This window comes from Coloeus monedula (assembly GCF_965178545.1).
Source record: "Coloeus monedula genome assembly, chromosome: Z".
NCBI lineage: Eukaryota > Metazoa > Chordata > Aves > Passeriformes > Corvidae > Coloeus > Coloeus monedula.
Genome location: NC_138822.1, coordinates 82,640,890 through 82,659,314, shown reverse-complemented (window position 1 = coordinate 82,659,314; position 18,425 = coordinate 82,640,890). Strand labels below are relative to the sequence as shown.

At 46.2% G+C, this 18,425-nt stretch overlaps 1 protein-coding gene across 1 annotated transcript in view; it reads left to right on the top strand.

The window, feature by feature from the left end:
* LOXHD1 (lipoxygenase homology PLAT domains 1) overlaps window positions 1-12,655 on the top strand; it is a gene marked incomplete at both ends in the record, with an annotated part of 149,168 nt that extends 136,513 nt beyond the window's left edge. Inside the window, 4 exons of the mRNA XM_082301722.1 lie at window positions 6,102-6,272; window positions 7,415-7,553; window positions 9,055-9,216; window positions 12,175-12,655. Coding sequence (XP_082157848.1) covers window positions 6,102-6,272; window positions 7,415-7,553; window positions 9,055-9,216; window positions 12,175-12,655 — 953 coding nt within the window. The remainder of the gene's footprint in view (window positions 1-6,101; window positions 6,273-7,414; window positions 7,554-9,054; window positions 9,217-12,174) is intronic.
* Between the last annotated feature and the right edge of the window lie 5,770 nt (window positions 12,656-18,425).

The following is an 18,425-nucleotide window of genomic DNA, read 5'->3' as shown; positions in this document are numbered from 1 at the left end:
TGCAGGCCTGCAGCATGCCAGCAAATATGCCATGGCTGATTAGTGCTTCAAATTGCCCAAATCTGCCCTCAGCACCTTGGGAGACCCCAGCACTGTCCCACAGAGCCTCCTTCACAATCCTTGCACCTTCCTCTCTCTTCAATGCCGGGTTTTTCCTTTGTGCCAAACGGTGTTATCATGAAGATAAGGATTGCACCCCTGAGAGGGTGCTGAGGCCCTGGCACAGGCTGCCCAGAGAAGCTGTGGCTGCCCCATCCGTGGAAGTGCTCAAGGCCAGGTTGGATTGGGCTTGGAGGAGGCTGGGATAGTGGGAGGTGTTCCTGCCCAGGACAGGGGGTGGAATGGGATGAGTTTCAATCTCCCACCTATCCCAAACCATTCCATGATTCTGAAAGATGTGCTACAGGTGTTACAGCTTAACCAACAGATATGCCAAGATCCAGAGCTGAGAACAGTCCAGAGCTGACAGGAAGCAGAAAAAAAGATGTAAGGAATTAAAACAGCAGAACCAGAGAGAAGAAGACAACTTCAGTGTTGACCTTGTGCATTCATTCCTTTCCAATCTTGGGAATTGCAGAACAGTTCAGAAGGAGCCCAAAAGGCCAGAGGTAGCCTTAGAATTATCATTTCTGTAAAAGCTTCTCTTTTCTACAGGCCTCCTTTGCTCCTCTTAGGGACAAATTATCCTGCATCCTTGTTAAAAGCTTTTGCTTCAAGTGTTCTTCAATAAAATACAAAATTTTCTTCAATCACAAGAATATAATCTGAGAAATTGTTCCATCTCCAGTCTGAGCTGCTAAGTGCTTTTGCACAGGAGTAGTTTATCTGTAAGATGCGAGGGCTGGAGGACTGGGATGTGTCTGAGGGTAATTTATGGGCAGTTTTGACCTGAGTCAAATCTTGGACTGAACAAGTTTCAGAGACAGTAGAGGAAAGGGGGGTGCAGGGCACCTATTCTCTAAAACTGTCCCAAGTGTTCATCTTCTGCTTTCTCAAAGGTTGTGAGGGGTTTTGCATTGCCTGTCTGCCCTGATGAGAAATGTTGTGGTGTGAACTAACATGATCCTAAAGGAGAGATATACAAAATGGATCTATTTTTATTCTGCCACTGGCTTGCTGAATGACCTTGCGTAAATCACATCCCTGTGCCTCATTTTCAATTATGTAAATTAGGGATAAAAATTATTCACCTTCTTAGAGTGCTTTGAGATGTACTGATGCACAGCTAGATGCTATGATTTTAACACCTCACAATTAAGGCTCCATTTCTAGCGATTTGATGCCGCTATCAAAACTCCCACCACTTTCTGGGTGATGCTTCATGAGGTGAAGTTTAGGGATGGCTGCTCACCTAACCAGGCAGGGGACAAACAATGCCAGAAGATGCAAGGCTGATGAACTGTCTGTGCAATGGTCATTACTTCATGTTTCAGAGAACATTAAAATAAAAAAAATAATAAATAAAAATGCAGTTAAGGGGCTGAGCAGTGCGGGTTGATGGTTGTGAATGGCTTGGCAGCAGCAATTCTTCACTGGCCCCTGAGCAGTCAACGTCCCAAGCAGGAGGGATTTTTTACTCCTGTGGAAACATAAGCACCAGTAATGACTACTATTATCCTCAATCGGGCATCAGCTGCTTGCAAAACCAAACCAGAAAAGATAAGCTACAGAAAGATAAGGGATAAAGAGGATAGTCCATGAATACGGCTGCAAAAAGTGGAGACTTCCATGGACATGTGTATATCCAAGCACGATGTGGTTCTGCCAGCAGATTTGATCCCACCAGCTCCTTCTTTGCAAGGAATAGTTAATATTCACTATAGCAAGGTCAGGGACCAGGTGTTGGGTGAGCAGTGGATCCATCACACTTGTTTCAGTCTTTTTTTCGTCCATCTTCCCGTGTTTCTGCGGGTGTCAAAATGGCTTAATATTTTTGGGGTGAGTACAGGCAAGTTGTGACTGCTGCTGAGGGAGGCAAAGGAAGCTTCTGGTGCTGCAGGCCGGGGTTTTAGTTAAATGAAGCAGTAATGTCATTATCTGTGTTTCATCTACCACTTCTACAGTCAGACTCGATTGTGCTAATCACTGCACAAACAGGTGACAAGGAGCTTACAATCCAACCTGTCTAATGTTAGGAAAGCACAGACCTCCAGCATCACCTGGGGAAAAGGAAAGATGGTCCTGTGAGGGCCCTTCAGGTGTACACAGGGGGTCCTTGCCCAGTATCACCCAGCAGCCACCTTGCATCCTTTTGAATAAGAGGATAAATGGGACAAATAACTGCTCTTTTGGATAAAGATATTTGGAGAAGAGAATACATTTCCCTACATCACACTAAATTATACAGAGTCAAGCAAGCAAAGTGATTCTTTTTTCCCCAAAGCTCTTCTCTTCCTCTAATTACATTTGAAATGTTTTGCATGCTATTGAAATGTCACTTCCAGCTGCAGACCATTAAGGAGCCTATGTGGCACTGCCATGGGTTTTATTAAGGCAGGTTTGTTGCTGGGGATTTCAATGGCAGCAAAATGAGGCCTGGGGTGAAATACCTTTTGTTACAAATGTTGAACACTTGTTTTGGTGGTAGGGAACCTTTCACAAAGGCACAGTTCTCACCAAATTATTTTAAAGACCAAGGCTGGCATAATTGGGCAGGAACTACTCAGATATGTGCTGTTTCTTCCCTTCTGCCCTGAAGCACTAGTGGAGGTAAATGTAGTGGTTCTGGTTTGTACTGGGTTCACGGCAGAAATTTGTGCAGCTGATGTTTTCCTGAGCCCTTTTTTTCCTGGTACTGTTGTTTGGGGTGCCAGCGGGATACTAACAGCTCTTCTTTGGTTTTTCTGCAAGCACCCAAAGCTGAGTGATGGAGCAGCTCTGGCTCTCACAGTGGATCAGGATCAGGGACAGTGTCAAGGGGAAAGGCTGATGAGCCATTTCTGCAGAGATCCTTCAGTTTGTCCTTGCAGCCCGGCTGTGTGAGCAGTGGTCAGGACTTGGGAAATCCTTTCACCCTGCTGCATTCACATCACCTTTCTGGCTCCTCTTCCTCCTTCCTATGCTGCTCTATAAACCAGCTTGGGTTGAGGATTTGGTGACTCTGGGGTTGGAGTTTCCTTTCCTATCATTGCTTAGGTGCTGTCGAGTCTCTGAGCCCATTGCAAAAGTCACAGAGGAACACAAGGGGTAAACGGGATAATAGCCTGAAACCAGGATTTCATGACCTGAAAAGTCGTTCTGCAGACATGATTTGTTCTCCTTCTGCTGACGTGATCCCCAGCACTCAGAGCCAGCCCAGCAGAGGGAAAGTCTCACATTTAGACTCTGTGCATCACTGCCCTTTCCATTTTTTTTTTCTGGACTAACGCAAAAAGGAATTTTATATATATTTTCCCAGTCTGACACAAGAGAAAAACAATACCTTTTCTGGTAGAGCCAGATGTATTTTTCAAACACCAACCCTTCCATTTCCACATCAGCTTCTAAATGGTTTTTAGTGCTGTGGCAATGAGACCTTTGATGTGACACCCCTCCTGGCACCATGGGACATGGACAGGGTGGGGAGGTATGCTGCTATGGACCTATCCAGTACAGCTTTCACCTGGGCTGAGCTATTTCTCCTAGAAATGAAAAGCATTTAGGGATCCTTGTACAGGTCTCCTAATCTAATTTAAGTCACTAACAACTAGGAATGAAAATGAGAAAAAAAGGCAAATTCTAGTGAGAGGGAAGAGAAATGTTTGGGGTTTTTTTTGAAGAAGATGGGAAGATGTTTAGGGGCAGTTGTACCATTTTTCTAAGACTGTCCATCCAGATCCTTCATTTATGTACTCCTGTGCTGTAAAGAACACCCTGTTGGCATTTTCTTTTCAGTGTTGATTCCTGACAGAGCTCAGCATTTGCTCTTTAAATAGCCCAGAGCTGATAAAAGCATCTTTGTGGGGAGGAGCTGGCTTTGTCCTCAACTCCAACATCTGCAGGAAAGTCAGGTCTGTCCCATCTCTGCCTCTGATAAAAGAGCAGGATTTTTGCTGCAGCTTCTTGGTGGTGTGGCTGCTGGCACCAGGCTGGAGAAGAGGGAGGAGGGTATGTGCACCTCAGTCTCTTTTCTGGTACTGCTTAGCAGTGATCCTGACCCCATCATCCTGTTCACTGCTGGCAGCAGGGCTGAGATCAACAATTTATTCCGCCCTGGCCTGCAGTCACTGCTGTCTCTCACTGCAGAAGGAAGGCGTGTTTTCTTTCTTTCATGCTGTACTATTGTCACTGAAGTTTTGATGGAAGCAGAACAGTCTCCTGAATATGCTGCAGAGAGGTTCATTGAACTTAAATGGAAAAGATCCTACCAAAAGATTAACAGCTGACACTGCCAACATGTGTAGAATAAATTTCCAGAACAGCCCCAAAGAGCAAGCTGCTCCAGTTAAATCACAGTGGGAGCCCTGGAGAACTTCACAGAATCATAGAATCACAGAATCTTCAGGTTGAAAGAGATCTTAAAGACAATCGTGTCCTACTCCTGCCATGGGCAGGGACACCTTCCACTATCCCAGGTTGGTCCAAGCCCTGTCCAACCTGGCCTTGGATACTTCCAGGGATCCAGGGGCAGCCACAGCTTCTCTGGGCAACCTGTAAAATTAAAACAGATGGCACCAAGTTCTTCTCACCAGTGTCCAGGGACAGGACAAGAACAAATGGGCACAAACTGAAATATAGGAAATTCCATGTCAAATAAGAAAAAAAGCTTTTTTTCTCTGCATGGGTAATCAAACTCTGGCACAGGACACTCAGAGAGGTTGTGGAATCTCCATCCTTGGAGATATTAAAAACCTGGCTACACACAGCCCACTCAACTGCTTCAGCTGAGTCTGCTCTAAGCAAGATGTTCTAGAGATGTTCACAATGATTTTGCAGTTTTTTGCCCCTGAAATTTAAGGGGTAAATGGTGTTCTTGGTTGAGGCCTGTGCTTCGTCGTGCACAATTAAATTTCCTAAGTTGGAGAAGGTTCAGGAAGCCAAAGTACAAAACAGCAATGGCTGTGAGGATGGTAAAGGATGGCCAGTACATATTGTGGAGGCTCACAGTCCACAGGAGAAGGGCAACTTGTTGATGTAACTCAAAAATGTGCCATCGTTTTCCAGTCAAGGATAATGAGGATTAATTTTTGCAAACGAAGGCACACGGCAGTGAATTCCTGGAAGAGCAAGAGCTGTTTAATCTCTCCAGGATGTACATAATAAGTGAGCAGAGATGTCTCATCATGAGCATAACCTTTTTTTGTCTGACTAATAGCAGGACTTGTAAGTAAAACTGTCAGAACCTCCCGTCCCCACTGAGGTCAACAAGTGCTCCTGTGATTTTAACAAAGAAATCAGGAAAATGTTCTCAAATGCTGTTTTCTTTGTTTTCAAGTTGCTTTTCCAATGGGGAAAAAACCAAACCAAACAAACGAAGTAGCAAACTAAAAAGGTGCTGTGGCTCCTCAGAAGGCCCCAAGGGAAATGTAAATTGATTTGGTCATCCCTGCTGGAACATCCATCACTTTTCTCTGTCCTGTTTTCACATCCAGTCCCAGCACTCATGAATTTGCCCTGGTTGCTTGGCAAGGATAGGTGGTTGCCTTGCATGTGCTGGCTGGCAGGGCCAAAGGAGCAAGTTATACTTTACATTCTGACTTCAAATCCAAAGAGGAGACCTTAGAGCCCCTGACAGTTCTTATAAGATGGGGACAAACATTTTAGCAGGGCAACGGGGGTGGTTTAAAAAGAGGGTCAATTTAGATTAGATATATAAAGGAAGACATTTTTTACAGTGAGGGCAGCGAGGGTCTGGCACAGGTTGCCCAGGGAACTTGTGGTTGTCCCAACCCTGGAAGTGTCCAAGGCCAGGTTGGACAGGGCTTGGACCAACCTGGGATAGTGGAAGGTGTCCCTGCTTTTATCTGGAGCATTGGACTTTAAAGGTGCCTTCCAGCCTGAACCATTCCTTTATTCTACAATTTCTAGCAACTAGCCTGGAACTACCAAGGAAAGGTACCTCACCTCCTTACTCAAGCTACATGCAAACAGCCAAACCTTTTTTATTTTTGTTACTTTACTAGGAATTGCACCAGGCTGGCACTTGGAATATATTGATGTGATGGACTCTGCCTTGGACAAGACATTTCGTTTCCAGTGTGATCGCTGGCTGGCTAAAGGTGAAGATGATGGGCAGCTCATCAGGGAACTGGCTTGTGCCAATAATGACATCCTGGAACTGAAGGAACGGACTGGTGAGTTTTGAGTGGTTTTGTGTCATTTCCTGAGTGACCTCAGAGGCCATAGGACCACATCTCATGCAAGCTAAAGGTTTCCATGCAGGGTTTAAGGGTTATTTCGTATGCACTTTAGTTCAATAGTGCAGTTCTATGATAAGAAAGAAACAAAACAGGATTTGTAAGGAAGAAAAAGATTTCATTCTAGGTTGAAACCTAAGAGGGGCCCATCTGCAGTGGTTCAGTCCATCAGTAAGCCATGAGAACACATGGATATGATCTCATTAGAAGTAATGTGCTTGAGTCTTTGAGGTGGAAAATAAGTTCCGTCCTTAAAGCTTGATAAGTAACATTGCTCCAGCTTCCTCTTTCACTCGTTCAGGGCTACCAGCTTAAGTGTCCCAGCTGAACATGACAGCTGAGCTAACAGCCCATGGTCCTGGATCTGCTCTGGGTAATCCCACTGGGCCCAAGGTAATTACACTGGTGTCTGATGTGGTGGGTGATTCAGCCAACAAGAGTTACTTAACCACGCTGATGATAGGCAGAATCCATCTCAAGAATACTGCACCAGAGCTCTTCTTCAGGAGAATCCTGGAAAGACAATAATCACATTGCTTCACAGTGAATTTGCTCTGCCCCTGAAAAAAATCAGCCTTGTGAGGGCCATTTTGGGTACTTACAGGCCACCACAGCATCTGAGCACATTGTGTTGGATACATGGACACCCTCACTCTGCTAGGAACAGTGGCACACAAAAAAAAATAGAAGAAAATACGGAGGATTTGGGCTGTTTTTCAGATGAAGTGCTTAGCACAGCATGGAGCTGGACACAGCTTGTTCAAGATGGACTTCAATCATCCGTGTGGGTCCCTCCAACTCAGAATATTCTATGATTCTAAGAATAACTCCATCTATTCTTGCTACCTGATTGAGCAGAACTCATATTTTTCATGTATTCTATCCCGAAGCACTTAGAAGTCAAAAGTCCCACAGATTTCAGTGTTTCCACCCTTACTTCGCAAATGCTTGCTGTCTTGTGTGCTGCAGTAAATATTAGGAAAAGGGTTTTTAAGCAAAGTGACAGCCAAATGAAGAGATCTTGCAGGCCATCTGCTCTTCCTTTTCTTTTTAACGTGTGTGTTAATTATGCTTTAAAGCCTATGAGATTGTCACAGTAACCAGCGACAGAGAGGATGCAGATACAAAGGAAAACATCTGGATCATCCTAGAAGGAAAGATGGGCCGTTCAAAGGAATTCCTTATGGAAAACTCCTCCAAGAAAAGGAGATTTGAAAGGTAGTAAACGGGATGGTGGGCCAGAGGAACTCCCCACCAGTTGTGTGTCCTCCACAAACACCACCTCTTCTCCGGGATGGTTTAGGGAGCAGTGTTTCTGCTATGCTGCTTCTCATCCCCCTTCCAAAAAAGCTTGATGGCTTCCCACTTGAATTAAAAGGAAGATGATAAGTGAGTTTCTGGTGGGCAGTCACAGAGTAGGTTTTAGAAGAACAAGAAAAATGCATTTGGTGAGAGGAAATGTGGACGTTGCATGTGTGTGTGTGTGTGTGTGTCCTTTTGTATCAGCACATACAAGACCGCAGGGAGGCTGTGTGGTTTTTGAGCTGGGAGGAGCAGAAGGAAGCTGGAGGTGGTTTTAGTTCCTTTTACAGCATCTCACTGGCAGTGGGAATCAGAGAGAAAGTAATAATAGTTGGAGGCTAGATGTTGTCAGAGCTGCTCAGATTTGACTCTGCAGACGGATCTGCGGGGTAAGGCTGCAAGATCACTGTCGTGTGAGGAAAGGCAGGAATCAGCCTCCTGCTGGAGGCACATCCATGGAACATGGGGCATATTCCTTCTCCCACGTGGGACCAAAGTGCTCCAGGTGTGAGCAGGATTTTCTGCTTTGCTTAAGGACACAGCACACCCTTAGGAAACAGGGACCTTGTCAAAGTCACAGGCACTGCTGGTGTTGTGTTGCTTTGCAGAGAGGAAAGGTTTTTCTGGTAAAGAAAGGTGAAATTATGGCTCATGTGGAATGTAATATGACTGTCTGAGACATCATGTGAAATATGAAAGACCAGGAGGAAGTCTAACCTCAAGGTCCTCCTCAAGCTCCTGACCTTGAGCTGATGGTGTCTACGGAGGAGTTAAACATCACTCTTCATGAGTCGCAGTCTGTCCTTGGAGGGAACAAGGGCCAGTCCAAGGAAATAAACCTAACAGATACTCAGGGGACACAACCGGGATCCAGTCAACACTTTGACAGAGACCTATCATGCCTGCCCATGACAGCGGTTTGGAACTAGATGATCTTTAGGGTCCTTTCCAACCCAAACCATGCTGAGATTCTGTGATTTAATTGTTTCTCTGAACTATTTCCAATCCAAGCTTCAGGAAGGGTGGCTGAACTAGCAAATTTAAAACAGCTACGGTGGGTAGATGTGTAAGAGATACAGTATCTGTCAAGAATGAATGAATAAGTGCTGGAGGGGAAATTAGTCATTCTTTAGCTTTATCTGTAATGAGGCAAATTGATTTTGTATGTGGAACAGCTCAAGTTTATCCTAGAAAGTCCTAGTGGCAACAATTTAAAGTGTCACCCCTAATCAGAGGAAATACTAAATTTAAATATGGAGATTATACTTTGTGTTGAATGATTGTAGGTTAAATCAAATGACTGTAAATGAAGGCTTATCTTCTCTCTTCCATTGCCATGTGCAAATTACTTAATGTCCATATGAGGCAAGTCACTGGCAGCCTCCAGGATGCTGAAACTGCTCCCTGTTTCCTGTAGGGGAGCAACAGACATATTCCAGTTTTCTTCAAAGAACGTTGGTGATATTGCAGCCATCTGTGTTGGTCACTGCCCAAAAGATGGGAAGAAGTCCTCTGCAAAAGCTGATGTCTTCTGGCATGTCCAGGAGATTACCGTGACAGAGATGGAGCTCTGCAACAAGTAAGTGCCTGCTCATCTGCAAGGAGCTACCCTGGGAGGGCATGGGGGAGCTGAGCAGCTCTGCACACATCCACCTAAAACATTTCAGGCTTAAGAAATAGTAGAAAGTCTTCCTTTCTGATATGCAGTTTAGTGTGTCCCGAATGTCCATGTGTGACTTACCTGTGCAATTTCTGAGTTGTTAAAGAGGGTATTTGCATCTGCAGGTGAATTGACTAACAAATTGGCTGGGGTCAATCTCACAGACAGGACAAATTTATGTCTCACCTTATGGAAAATAGTCAGAGTGGCTGAAATTCAAGGAGTTAGTAGGGTACTCTGCACAGACTGGTCTTTAGGTAAGTAAGTCTTGTGAAGGAGTTCCTAATAACAAGTTGAGAGTAAGACAAAGCCTGACCCTCTGATTCAGAGAAGTTTGGATGAGAGATTGTTCTGGTCTGGTCCAAAAGGCCAGGAGTGACTGGAAAGGTCACAGTCATGCAGCTCAAACATACCTGAGGAGCCCTGTGTCAGGTCCTACACACTTTGGCCTGAGCCCCATCTTTAGAAGGGGAGCAGATTCCACAGGGACTGAACAGGAACAGACAGGAGATCTTCCATTTGCAGAACAAACTACACTTCAGCAAAACAATCCACGACATTAATTGTGGACTTCTTCTCTTCTCCATGATATTTCCATTGCTGCTTAAGAATTTAACTACAAGGAGGTTGTTCCAGCTGAGACAATTGAGTGTTTAAGAAGAAATCCTTGAAGAGGCGCTTTTTTTTTTTTAGAAGCTAAGAGTCTCTCCTAGCAAATTAATCAGCCAGCTGAAGAGCCTTAATAATATTTGCTGAATGAAAACTCAGTCAATTGCATACTAAAACATGTTCTTTTCTCCTGGTGGGGAAAAGCCTGGAGCCCTCGAAGTCCAGCTGTGCAATCAGATCCGTGCCCTGAACTCACTGGGAGCGTGCTGAAACTGCTGGGACAGTGTGCTGTGAAGGGGCCAAAGGTTTTCTCATAAAGTTCTATATTTTTAGGATTGCTTTAAATTAAAAAGGGTAGCCAGGAGGTACAGGTGAAGTCTGCAGCCTGTCCTTGCACTGGAGCAGGGGTCCAGCTCTGCAGATGCCGCACTTCACCGTGGTGAGTGCTGTGCACATGAACAACTGGAGAGCTTGCACTGTGACAAGTTCTCACTTCAGCTATTACCCAACCCAAATACTCAAAAAACCGACCCAGACAAGCCAAAAACCAAATTAAAAGAGTTACCAGGTTGTTGCAGCAATAGTTTTGAATTACACTGGGATTTGTCCTCTTGGTAGTAGATCTTAGTATGTAAAAAGATTGTATTTAAAGATTTTCCTTGCACATTCCAGGGCTACAAAGGTCATCTCTTTTCTTTTTGACCCTTGTGAAAATTGGCAAGCACCATTATACCTCCAGACCACGAGATATTACACAGCTGAGGAAATCAAACTGCTGCATCAGGCATCCTCTCCATCACACTCTCATGCAGTTTTTCTGTCCCCGAGCCTCAAATTTTGCTCCCCCTGGAATTCCTCATCGACAAAGCTTCTTTCCAGGGAATGAGTCCTTCATTTTTGGCAGCAGAAAATGCCAAGAGTATAGGAAGTGCTTAAGAAACACCAAACAGCTGGAGTCACAGTAACCCTTCCTCCAGGTGTTTATTTTACACACACGCTGCACTCCAGCCACATTCCACTCAGGAGGACCTGCTGCAGTTCAGTGAAGGCGGGGTAAGGGGGAAAAGCTCATTTGGAACTGATCTGCATCACTGGAAATGAAATGCATCATTAAAAGCAGAGTTCTCCAGCCCCTGGCTGAGTGCCAGGTACGAGGTAATTGATGGATGTGCTCGGTGTTCCCCACACCTCACCAGAGACAGCACTGCAGAGACAAGGGCTGTCGGCATCTGGTACCTATCACTTCTGTGTTCTGACTTTTTTTTCCCTGCTAAGAATGAGACGGGTGATCTAGAAAGGAAAGGGGAGATTTAAACCTCCTCCATCTTTCCCATTCCTTTTTTTATGCCTTTTTTCCTGCCTTAGCTGTGGGTCTGACTGCTTGTCCTGCCTTGGTAACTGGACATGTCATTGCGCAGACTACAGAGGTGACAAGAGCCCCACACTGATCCTTCCCATGTGCAGTGTGTCTGTACTTGTGTGGGAAGATGTCAGATTTTCCAGTTGCAAAGTCCCATGGTGGCTCTCTTTCTAGAGAGATATTCAAGTGCTGGCATGTATAGGGAAAAGTGATCAAAAAGCATTAATATTGGGCAATTTAGTAGAATGCACAGACCATAACTTGCTGGCTCCATGTTTGTACCAACAGCATGGCCACAGCCCCAGGGCAGGGCCCGTCCCCTGTGCCGGCACTGCTGAGGCACCTCCAGTGCTGGGGACAGCTCTGGGCCCCTCAGGACAAGAGAGCCCTGGAGGGGCTGGAGCGTGTCCAGGGCAGGGAACAGAGCTGGGAAGGGGCTGGAGCCCCAGGAGCGGCTGAGGGAGCTGGAAAGGGGCTCAGGCTGGAGCAAAGGAGGCTCGGGGGGGACCTTGTGGCTCTGCACAAGTCCCTGACAGGAGGGGGCAGCCGGGGGGGTGGGGCTGTGCTCGAAGGGAACAGGGACAGGAGGAGAGGGAACAGCCTCAGGCTGGGCCAGGGGAGGCTCAGGTTGGATATTAAGGAAAATTTCTTCATGGAAAGGGATGTCCATCCCTGGCGCAGCTGCCCAGGGCAGTGTTGGAGTCCCCATCCCTGAAGGGGTTTAAAAGCCGTGTGGATGTGGCACCTGGGGACATGGGTCAGTGGTGGCCTTGGCAGTGCTGGGGTAGCAGTTTGACTCAATGACCTTACAAGGCTTTTTCAACACAAACAATTCTACAATTCTCTAACATTTGCTCCACAAAGAGGCTGCCCACACCATTAACCTGCCGCCGATTCCCCCGTGACAGGTACTTTTTCAGGTGCAATGTGAAAATCCCTCTGCGATACAAGAGGCGAGACTACAAAGTCTTCGAGTGTGCCAAGGTCACCGAGAGCTTCGCCAGCAAAGCCCGGAGCTTGGTGCCAGTCAAATACGAGACCATCGTGGTCACAGGCTTCGAGAAGGGCGCGGGCACCGATGCCAACGTGTTCATCACCATCTACGGCCTGAATGGGGACTCAGGAAAGCGGGCGCTGAAGCAGAAGTTCAGGAACCTCTTTGAGCGAGGCAAAACCAACAGGTTTTACCTGGAAACGCTGGACATGGGGGAGCTGAAAAAGGTCCGGATTGAGCACGACAACAGCGGCCTGGCGCCGGGCTGGCTGGTGGAGCGGGTGGAGATCACCAACTCGGCCACTGGTGTCACCACCATATTTCCCTGTGGGAAGTGGCTGGATGAAAACCGGGGGGATGGGTTAATCTGCAGGGACCTTTTTCCTACTCACTGAGGAGGGCACAGCTGCAGGAGGGTTTCAGTCCCTTCAGCATGCATATAGTTTTCCTCATTGTACTGTTTTATATTGCATTTTGCTTTTTAAAACACTGCCTTTTATATTGAGAGATTTTTAGTAGCAAGACACTCTTCCTGGGTTAACGTTTTGTAAAAGTAATGCTGCTTTTTTTTTGAAAGTGCACATAAAGCTGTGAATTAAATAAATACTTTTATTGCTTATTTATGATTAAGAGCTACAACCAGCAGAGACATAACCTGTCCTTTACCAGCTTAGATGTTTCTGCTTTCAGTGCTATGCCTTGCCAGGGCTGAGAAAACCCACTGACCTACACCACTGACAGGCTCCACTTTTAGATGAGCATAGAGGTTAAGAGAATTGAGACACTTTTATTTAAGAAAATTGAGCTTAGAGATACCAGTTTTTTCCCACTTCTGGCAACTTCAAGCTCTGCACGTCCATACACACACATGCACACCTCCAGAAAAGTATCATATGGAAAACATCAGGACTTTTCATAGGGAATTTGGGGAGCATCTGCATCCACCCAGCCAGGTTTCAAGCAGTGCATGGTGTTTTCCACCCCATGGGCTTTTTTTCTCCCCAGGGCAGACTCAGCTCCCTGGCTGAATTCCTACAACTCTGCCAAGAGCTGAGACCTATGGTTATGGCTGCCAGAGCAAAAGACCTCCCAGATAATCAATTCCACAGCAAGGAAGCTGTGCTAACTATATTCAAAGCTGACTCAGGATAATCTTACCCTACATGGCCTGAATACCAGCTCCATTTCAGAGCAGTTGCCATTCATTTTAACTTTTTTTTTCCCCTTTAATAAGGATTGCTGTTTTGTCTTTTTCTGTGGTGGAGAAGGGATTTCCCGGAGGCAGAAAGGGCCAGTGCTCCTGTCAGTGAGCTCTTCCCAGGCACTCGCATCTTTCCAGGTACCAACAAGAAAATCTGTTCATAAATCATTGCTTCTAGAGCCCTGTCTCTCTCTCTATGGAGCAAAACAGCAGGGCACATACTTTGGAGGAGAAAGGAGGGTGTTAGAGCTGTGGGGACCTTCCTCCTGGCCCACCCTGGACAGGACATTCCCTCTCCCAGAAGCTGGTTTTAAACAAGCACTTTGTATGAATAGGGATCAAATGGGTCAAGAGTGGGCTCAACCCACTAAGCCCACCCACCCCACCAGTTCCTGGGTTGGGGATGATACTTCTGCTGGGACCCCAGCTGAATGTGCCAGGCCACGAGGCAGGAGTGTCCCACTGCTCAATCCCTGACTGCTCATGGACAAAGGAGGCCCAGCAAATGCTGGTGATACTGAGACAGGGTTTAGAAGCATCTTAGGGGTTCTGTCGATTGCTCACGGGTATTTGAAAGCTGCTGTAACCCTCCAAAGGCCTCCCAGAGAAGTTCTGCCTTTCTGTTTTCCACAGCAGGCACCGCTGAAGAGACTTGACCTTATTCGTGGCTGTCTGTGCCAGCTCACAAATAATAGCTCAGACTAATTCGTTTTAGAAAACTTTATGGTAACTGGTGGTTTTGGAGCAGAGCAAGTTGCTTAAATGAGCCCAGTAATCAACCTCATCAGTGATCAACTACTCACTGAGAGGAATAATAATAGCAGCCTTTGCTGGCTGTGTTCTCCCTCCTCGCTGCACAGTGGGGTTGCCCAGCCCTGAGCAAAGAGCTGAACAGCAGGAGGAGCAGAACAGCCTTAGGAGGGCTGGAGGTGATTGCTAGGGTCTGATTGCATCCCTGGGACCCTGCTGGGATAGGGCTTGGACTCCCTGGATAGCCAGGGGGTCCCATGAATGGAGTCTGGAGCATCTGGGTTTGCTGTTCTTGTGCAGTGTCATTCCAGTTCCCCAGCAGGTGTTTGAAGCAAAATAAGGGTCAGGCTTTTGATCTCCCTGCGTCCCCTCCCACCCAAGTCTAACCAGCACAGTGAAAAAAAACCTCCTGTCAAGAGGTTTGGCCCTTTTTTAGACAAAGACATGCTGCACTGAAATAGGAGTTTGTCCCATCGTACGGTGCTGTAGTCCCAGCACTTCCAGCTGGATCCAGTCATCCCCTACTTGGTACAGGGTGGTGGAGAAGCTGGTTTTAGAGCATCAGTTTAACCCCTGCCATCCCCCGGGCAAACCCACTGCACTGCTATGTGCTTCCAAGGCCAGGTTAGATGGAGTTGGGAGCAACCTGTTCTAATGGAAGGTGTCCCTGCCCATGGCAGGGGGTGGGAACTGACCCTTTGAGGTCCCTTCCAGCCCAAACCATTCTGTGATCCAGTGATGATTCTATGATTCCATGAAGATTTTATGATTCCAGCCCTGGGGAGCAGTGAGGCAGCTCCTGACCCACACACCATCCCTTCATGGGGCAAGGAGGAAATAGAAATCCTTACCTTGCATATGAGATGTGCTCAGGACTGGGAGGAATCACATGTAGCAAGTGGCCAGAACCACAGATTAAGGCGCAGTTGAAGTGGGAATTAATATCTTCAGGCTGACCAAATCACTGTGTAGGTGGGAGATGGGTTTCTAGGTACCTGGGTTGTCATCAAATCACTTGCCATCCCTATACAGGCTTATTCAACACAAATATCCAGGCAAAGCTGGCCTGAAAAGGGCCAAGAGAGAGTTTGCTGATAGAGGGTCAGCATCCTCACTGCTCTCCGGGAAGGCAACCTTGGCAAAGCATGAAGGAACTCTGTCTTTTTCCACTGAAGACTTCAAACAAGCCCCTTCGTTAGTGCAAAGCTCAGCTCCACCCTGGCTCTGTGGAATCCCTCTGTTCCTACAACTAATGCTACAGAAGTAATAAGGCAAGAGTGGAGTTTTTCCAACAGCTGGATTTGCATTAAGCTGCTAAATTCAACGCATTCTTGGCCAAGTGGAGATCTAGGGAGGAGAAAAGCCAAAATTTTCCTATTCCTGTGCCTTTTGCAGGGCTTACTCAATCTTTTCCTGCGGAGGCCAAGCATCCCAAAGCTGGTGTGTCAGGCAGATACAAAGCTCCTCTCCCACCACCAACCTCTACCTTCTTTTCTTCCTTTTTCTTTCCTAATTGGTGGCATTTTAATGCGCATTTCTTCATCCTAAAAACAATAGTGTAAATGAGAAGTGAGAGCAAAGCACAAGATTGGTACCACTCAGTGTGTCTTCAAAACCTGCCTGTCCCATTGTATTTGTGTTCTCCACCATTCTACGACTCTGATGAAGTGCTAAGTGTACTAAATGTAGGTTTACTAAAGCACTTGGGTGCTGCCAGTGAAAAGCATAAACAACGAATATTCAGCAGTGTTTCATGCTGAAGGACCAGTTGCTTCTTGCTGCAGGACACAGACACAGAGAATTATTTGCAAATCTCTATGAAATTGTTGCTAAGCATTTTTGGTAGCATCATGCCTACATCAACCATAGGCTCAAGAAGGGGGAATTACAGAGAGATGTGAAGTATAATACATTCTGTATGTAGAAAATATCTTAAAATCTTCCTTTTGTCTAGAGGTCCATTTTAAACCAGAAAAGAGCTAAAAGGGAAAAAAAAAAAAAAGAAGAAAAAAAAAACAAACAAGAAAAAATAAATTTATTAATGGGGTTGTACAGCTCTGAGCTACAACCTGTGGGCCAGCTGCAGATTTAGACACTACAAGACACAAATAAGAGCTAAGCTTCCCGGCCCTGGGCAGCTGCTGTGGGAGCAGATGCTGGCGGTGAATAAAGGTGTTGCATCTTGGTCCGTGCTGCTGTGCCGTGATGGGCACAGTCCCTCTCCCTCCCCTGGCGGCTCATTTGCTGCTCCAGTTCTGAAACAAATCCGACTGCCATCTGCAGCACCTCTCCCAGCGCTGCCACCCTTTCGAAGGACATCAGCAGGATCTCAGCGAGAAACTGAGATTTTCCCCAGCTGGACCAGTGGGCCACTTTTAACCTGTTTTCTTGTTTCTGAGTTTCTAAAAGCTTCCTGTAACAAGAGCTTTGTGTTGTGTGAACGCGGTTCATCCCTTATGCACCTTTTGATGGATGGTGGAGGAGCCGGCAATTCCCTTCAGCTACAGGAACCAAATCTCTGTGATCAGCAGCCACTTTTCTCCAAGGCTTATTTAGTCTAATCACAAAGTCAAAGCTGGGCACTGGTCTCAGCTTTTACAGGAGGAGCAGCTTAATCAAGAGTGGGCAGTAGCAGAGACTGGCACCATTTGTTGTGAGAGAAAACAAAAGCACAGGAGGATCTACAGAACAGACTTTGCAAGATGCAATATTAGGTGTATGACCAATTGGATTCTTCAATGGGTAGCTAAAATGACTGAAAATACCCTCAAATGTACCTGTATTAGTTTGAAGGGTTTTTTTTTCTTCCAATCAGTTTCCCCTTCCTTAGTTATTAAACTAGAGACCCACACAGAACGAAATTCTTCTCCACCAGGAGGATGGAGCACCTGTTGATAGCTCTTCAGGACTTGCTAGAGATACCCTACAGGCACCATGTAATGTGTTTAGACAAGAAATTTTTCTTCAATAGGCGGTTTTCTGAAAATCTAGAAAGCAGTTTTGGTACCTGATCACCAAACTGGTGCCAGGGGACATCAGGCACAGCGATGTGCCAGGTGTGGAGAGCCTCACCTCACCTCTGCCATGGGGCTCAGCCCCCAGCAGCCTCTGCAAACCAGATGGGCAGAGTATTTTATACCCCAGCAGTGGTTCTCCTGCACACCAAAGACACAAGCAGTGAAAGAAGAATTTATTCCAACGCAAAGAGACCAGAAATGAGCAGTAAATAAAGACCAAGTGATTGCCCTGCCAGGTGGCTTCTGTGTGGCACAGGTTTATAGTTAGCAATGCAGTTTGTTTTATTAGTTATAAATAAAGTACAAAAAATCCACCAAAAGTGAATCTAAGCATTTACACAATTTCTAATGTCTTTCCATTTCTTCAATGCACTATTGCTTTAATATTAATAATAAATATTTTTCTAGCTTTCTTCTATAAAATAGTCTATGTAGCAAAATGTTGCACAGCACAACAGAACAGCAGTAGGAATACAAAAATGTGGGTGATCCTTTCACCTGCCCGGGTCATTAAAGGAGAGGGGGTTTTGTTTGCTCGCTTCTTGTTTTGCTTATCCCTCTTACAGTGACTTTGGGGAGGATGACAACCAACCCCCCTGTCCCCACACAGCTCAAAATCACAGCTCCAGGCTACAGGGGAGGAGTGTTACAGAGCAGCAAGGTGAAAAACACAGGCAGGTTTAAAACCCGGGGTAAGGCAAAGTCAACAAAGCAGCGCAGCACCCTGAAGGGACAGAGAGAAAAAAATTAAGGTACTGTGATTTTGTGCCTTTCTAACCCAACAGAGAATGTCATCCAAAGCCTTTTTGTGGGGAGGATGGCTACTGGCTGAGCACATGCATCAAACCCCACTTGTGTCTCTAGACAGCCGAGTGTCTGCACTGACCGAGTGTGATTATGGCTTAAAGCTTAAAATGTTATCAGAGATTCTCTAACCTTCTTGCAAAGCTGGAACACGTGATACTCAGGAGCCTTTGGGGAAAGGGCAATGCATTGCAAGAGCGGCGCAGCCATGGCAGGACGGGGATGCTGGGACATGTCTGTTTGGGGCTGACCCCCTTCTTGGGGACAGGAGGGCTCTGGGGCACGTCCCAGCTCTACACTGGATTAAAAAGCTCCAAACTGAGGGTCCCCCCTGTACAGGAGGGATTAAACCAACTGGGTGAGATCAGTGCTAAATGCTTCTGTGCCTTGCAT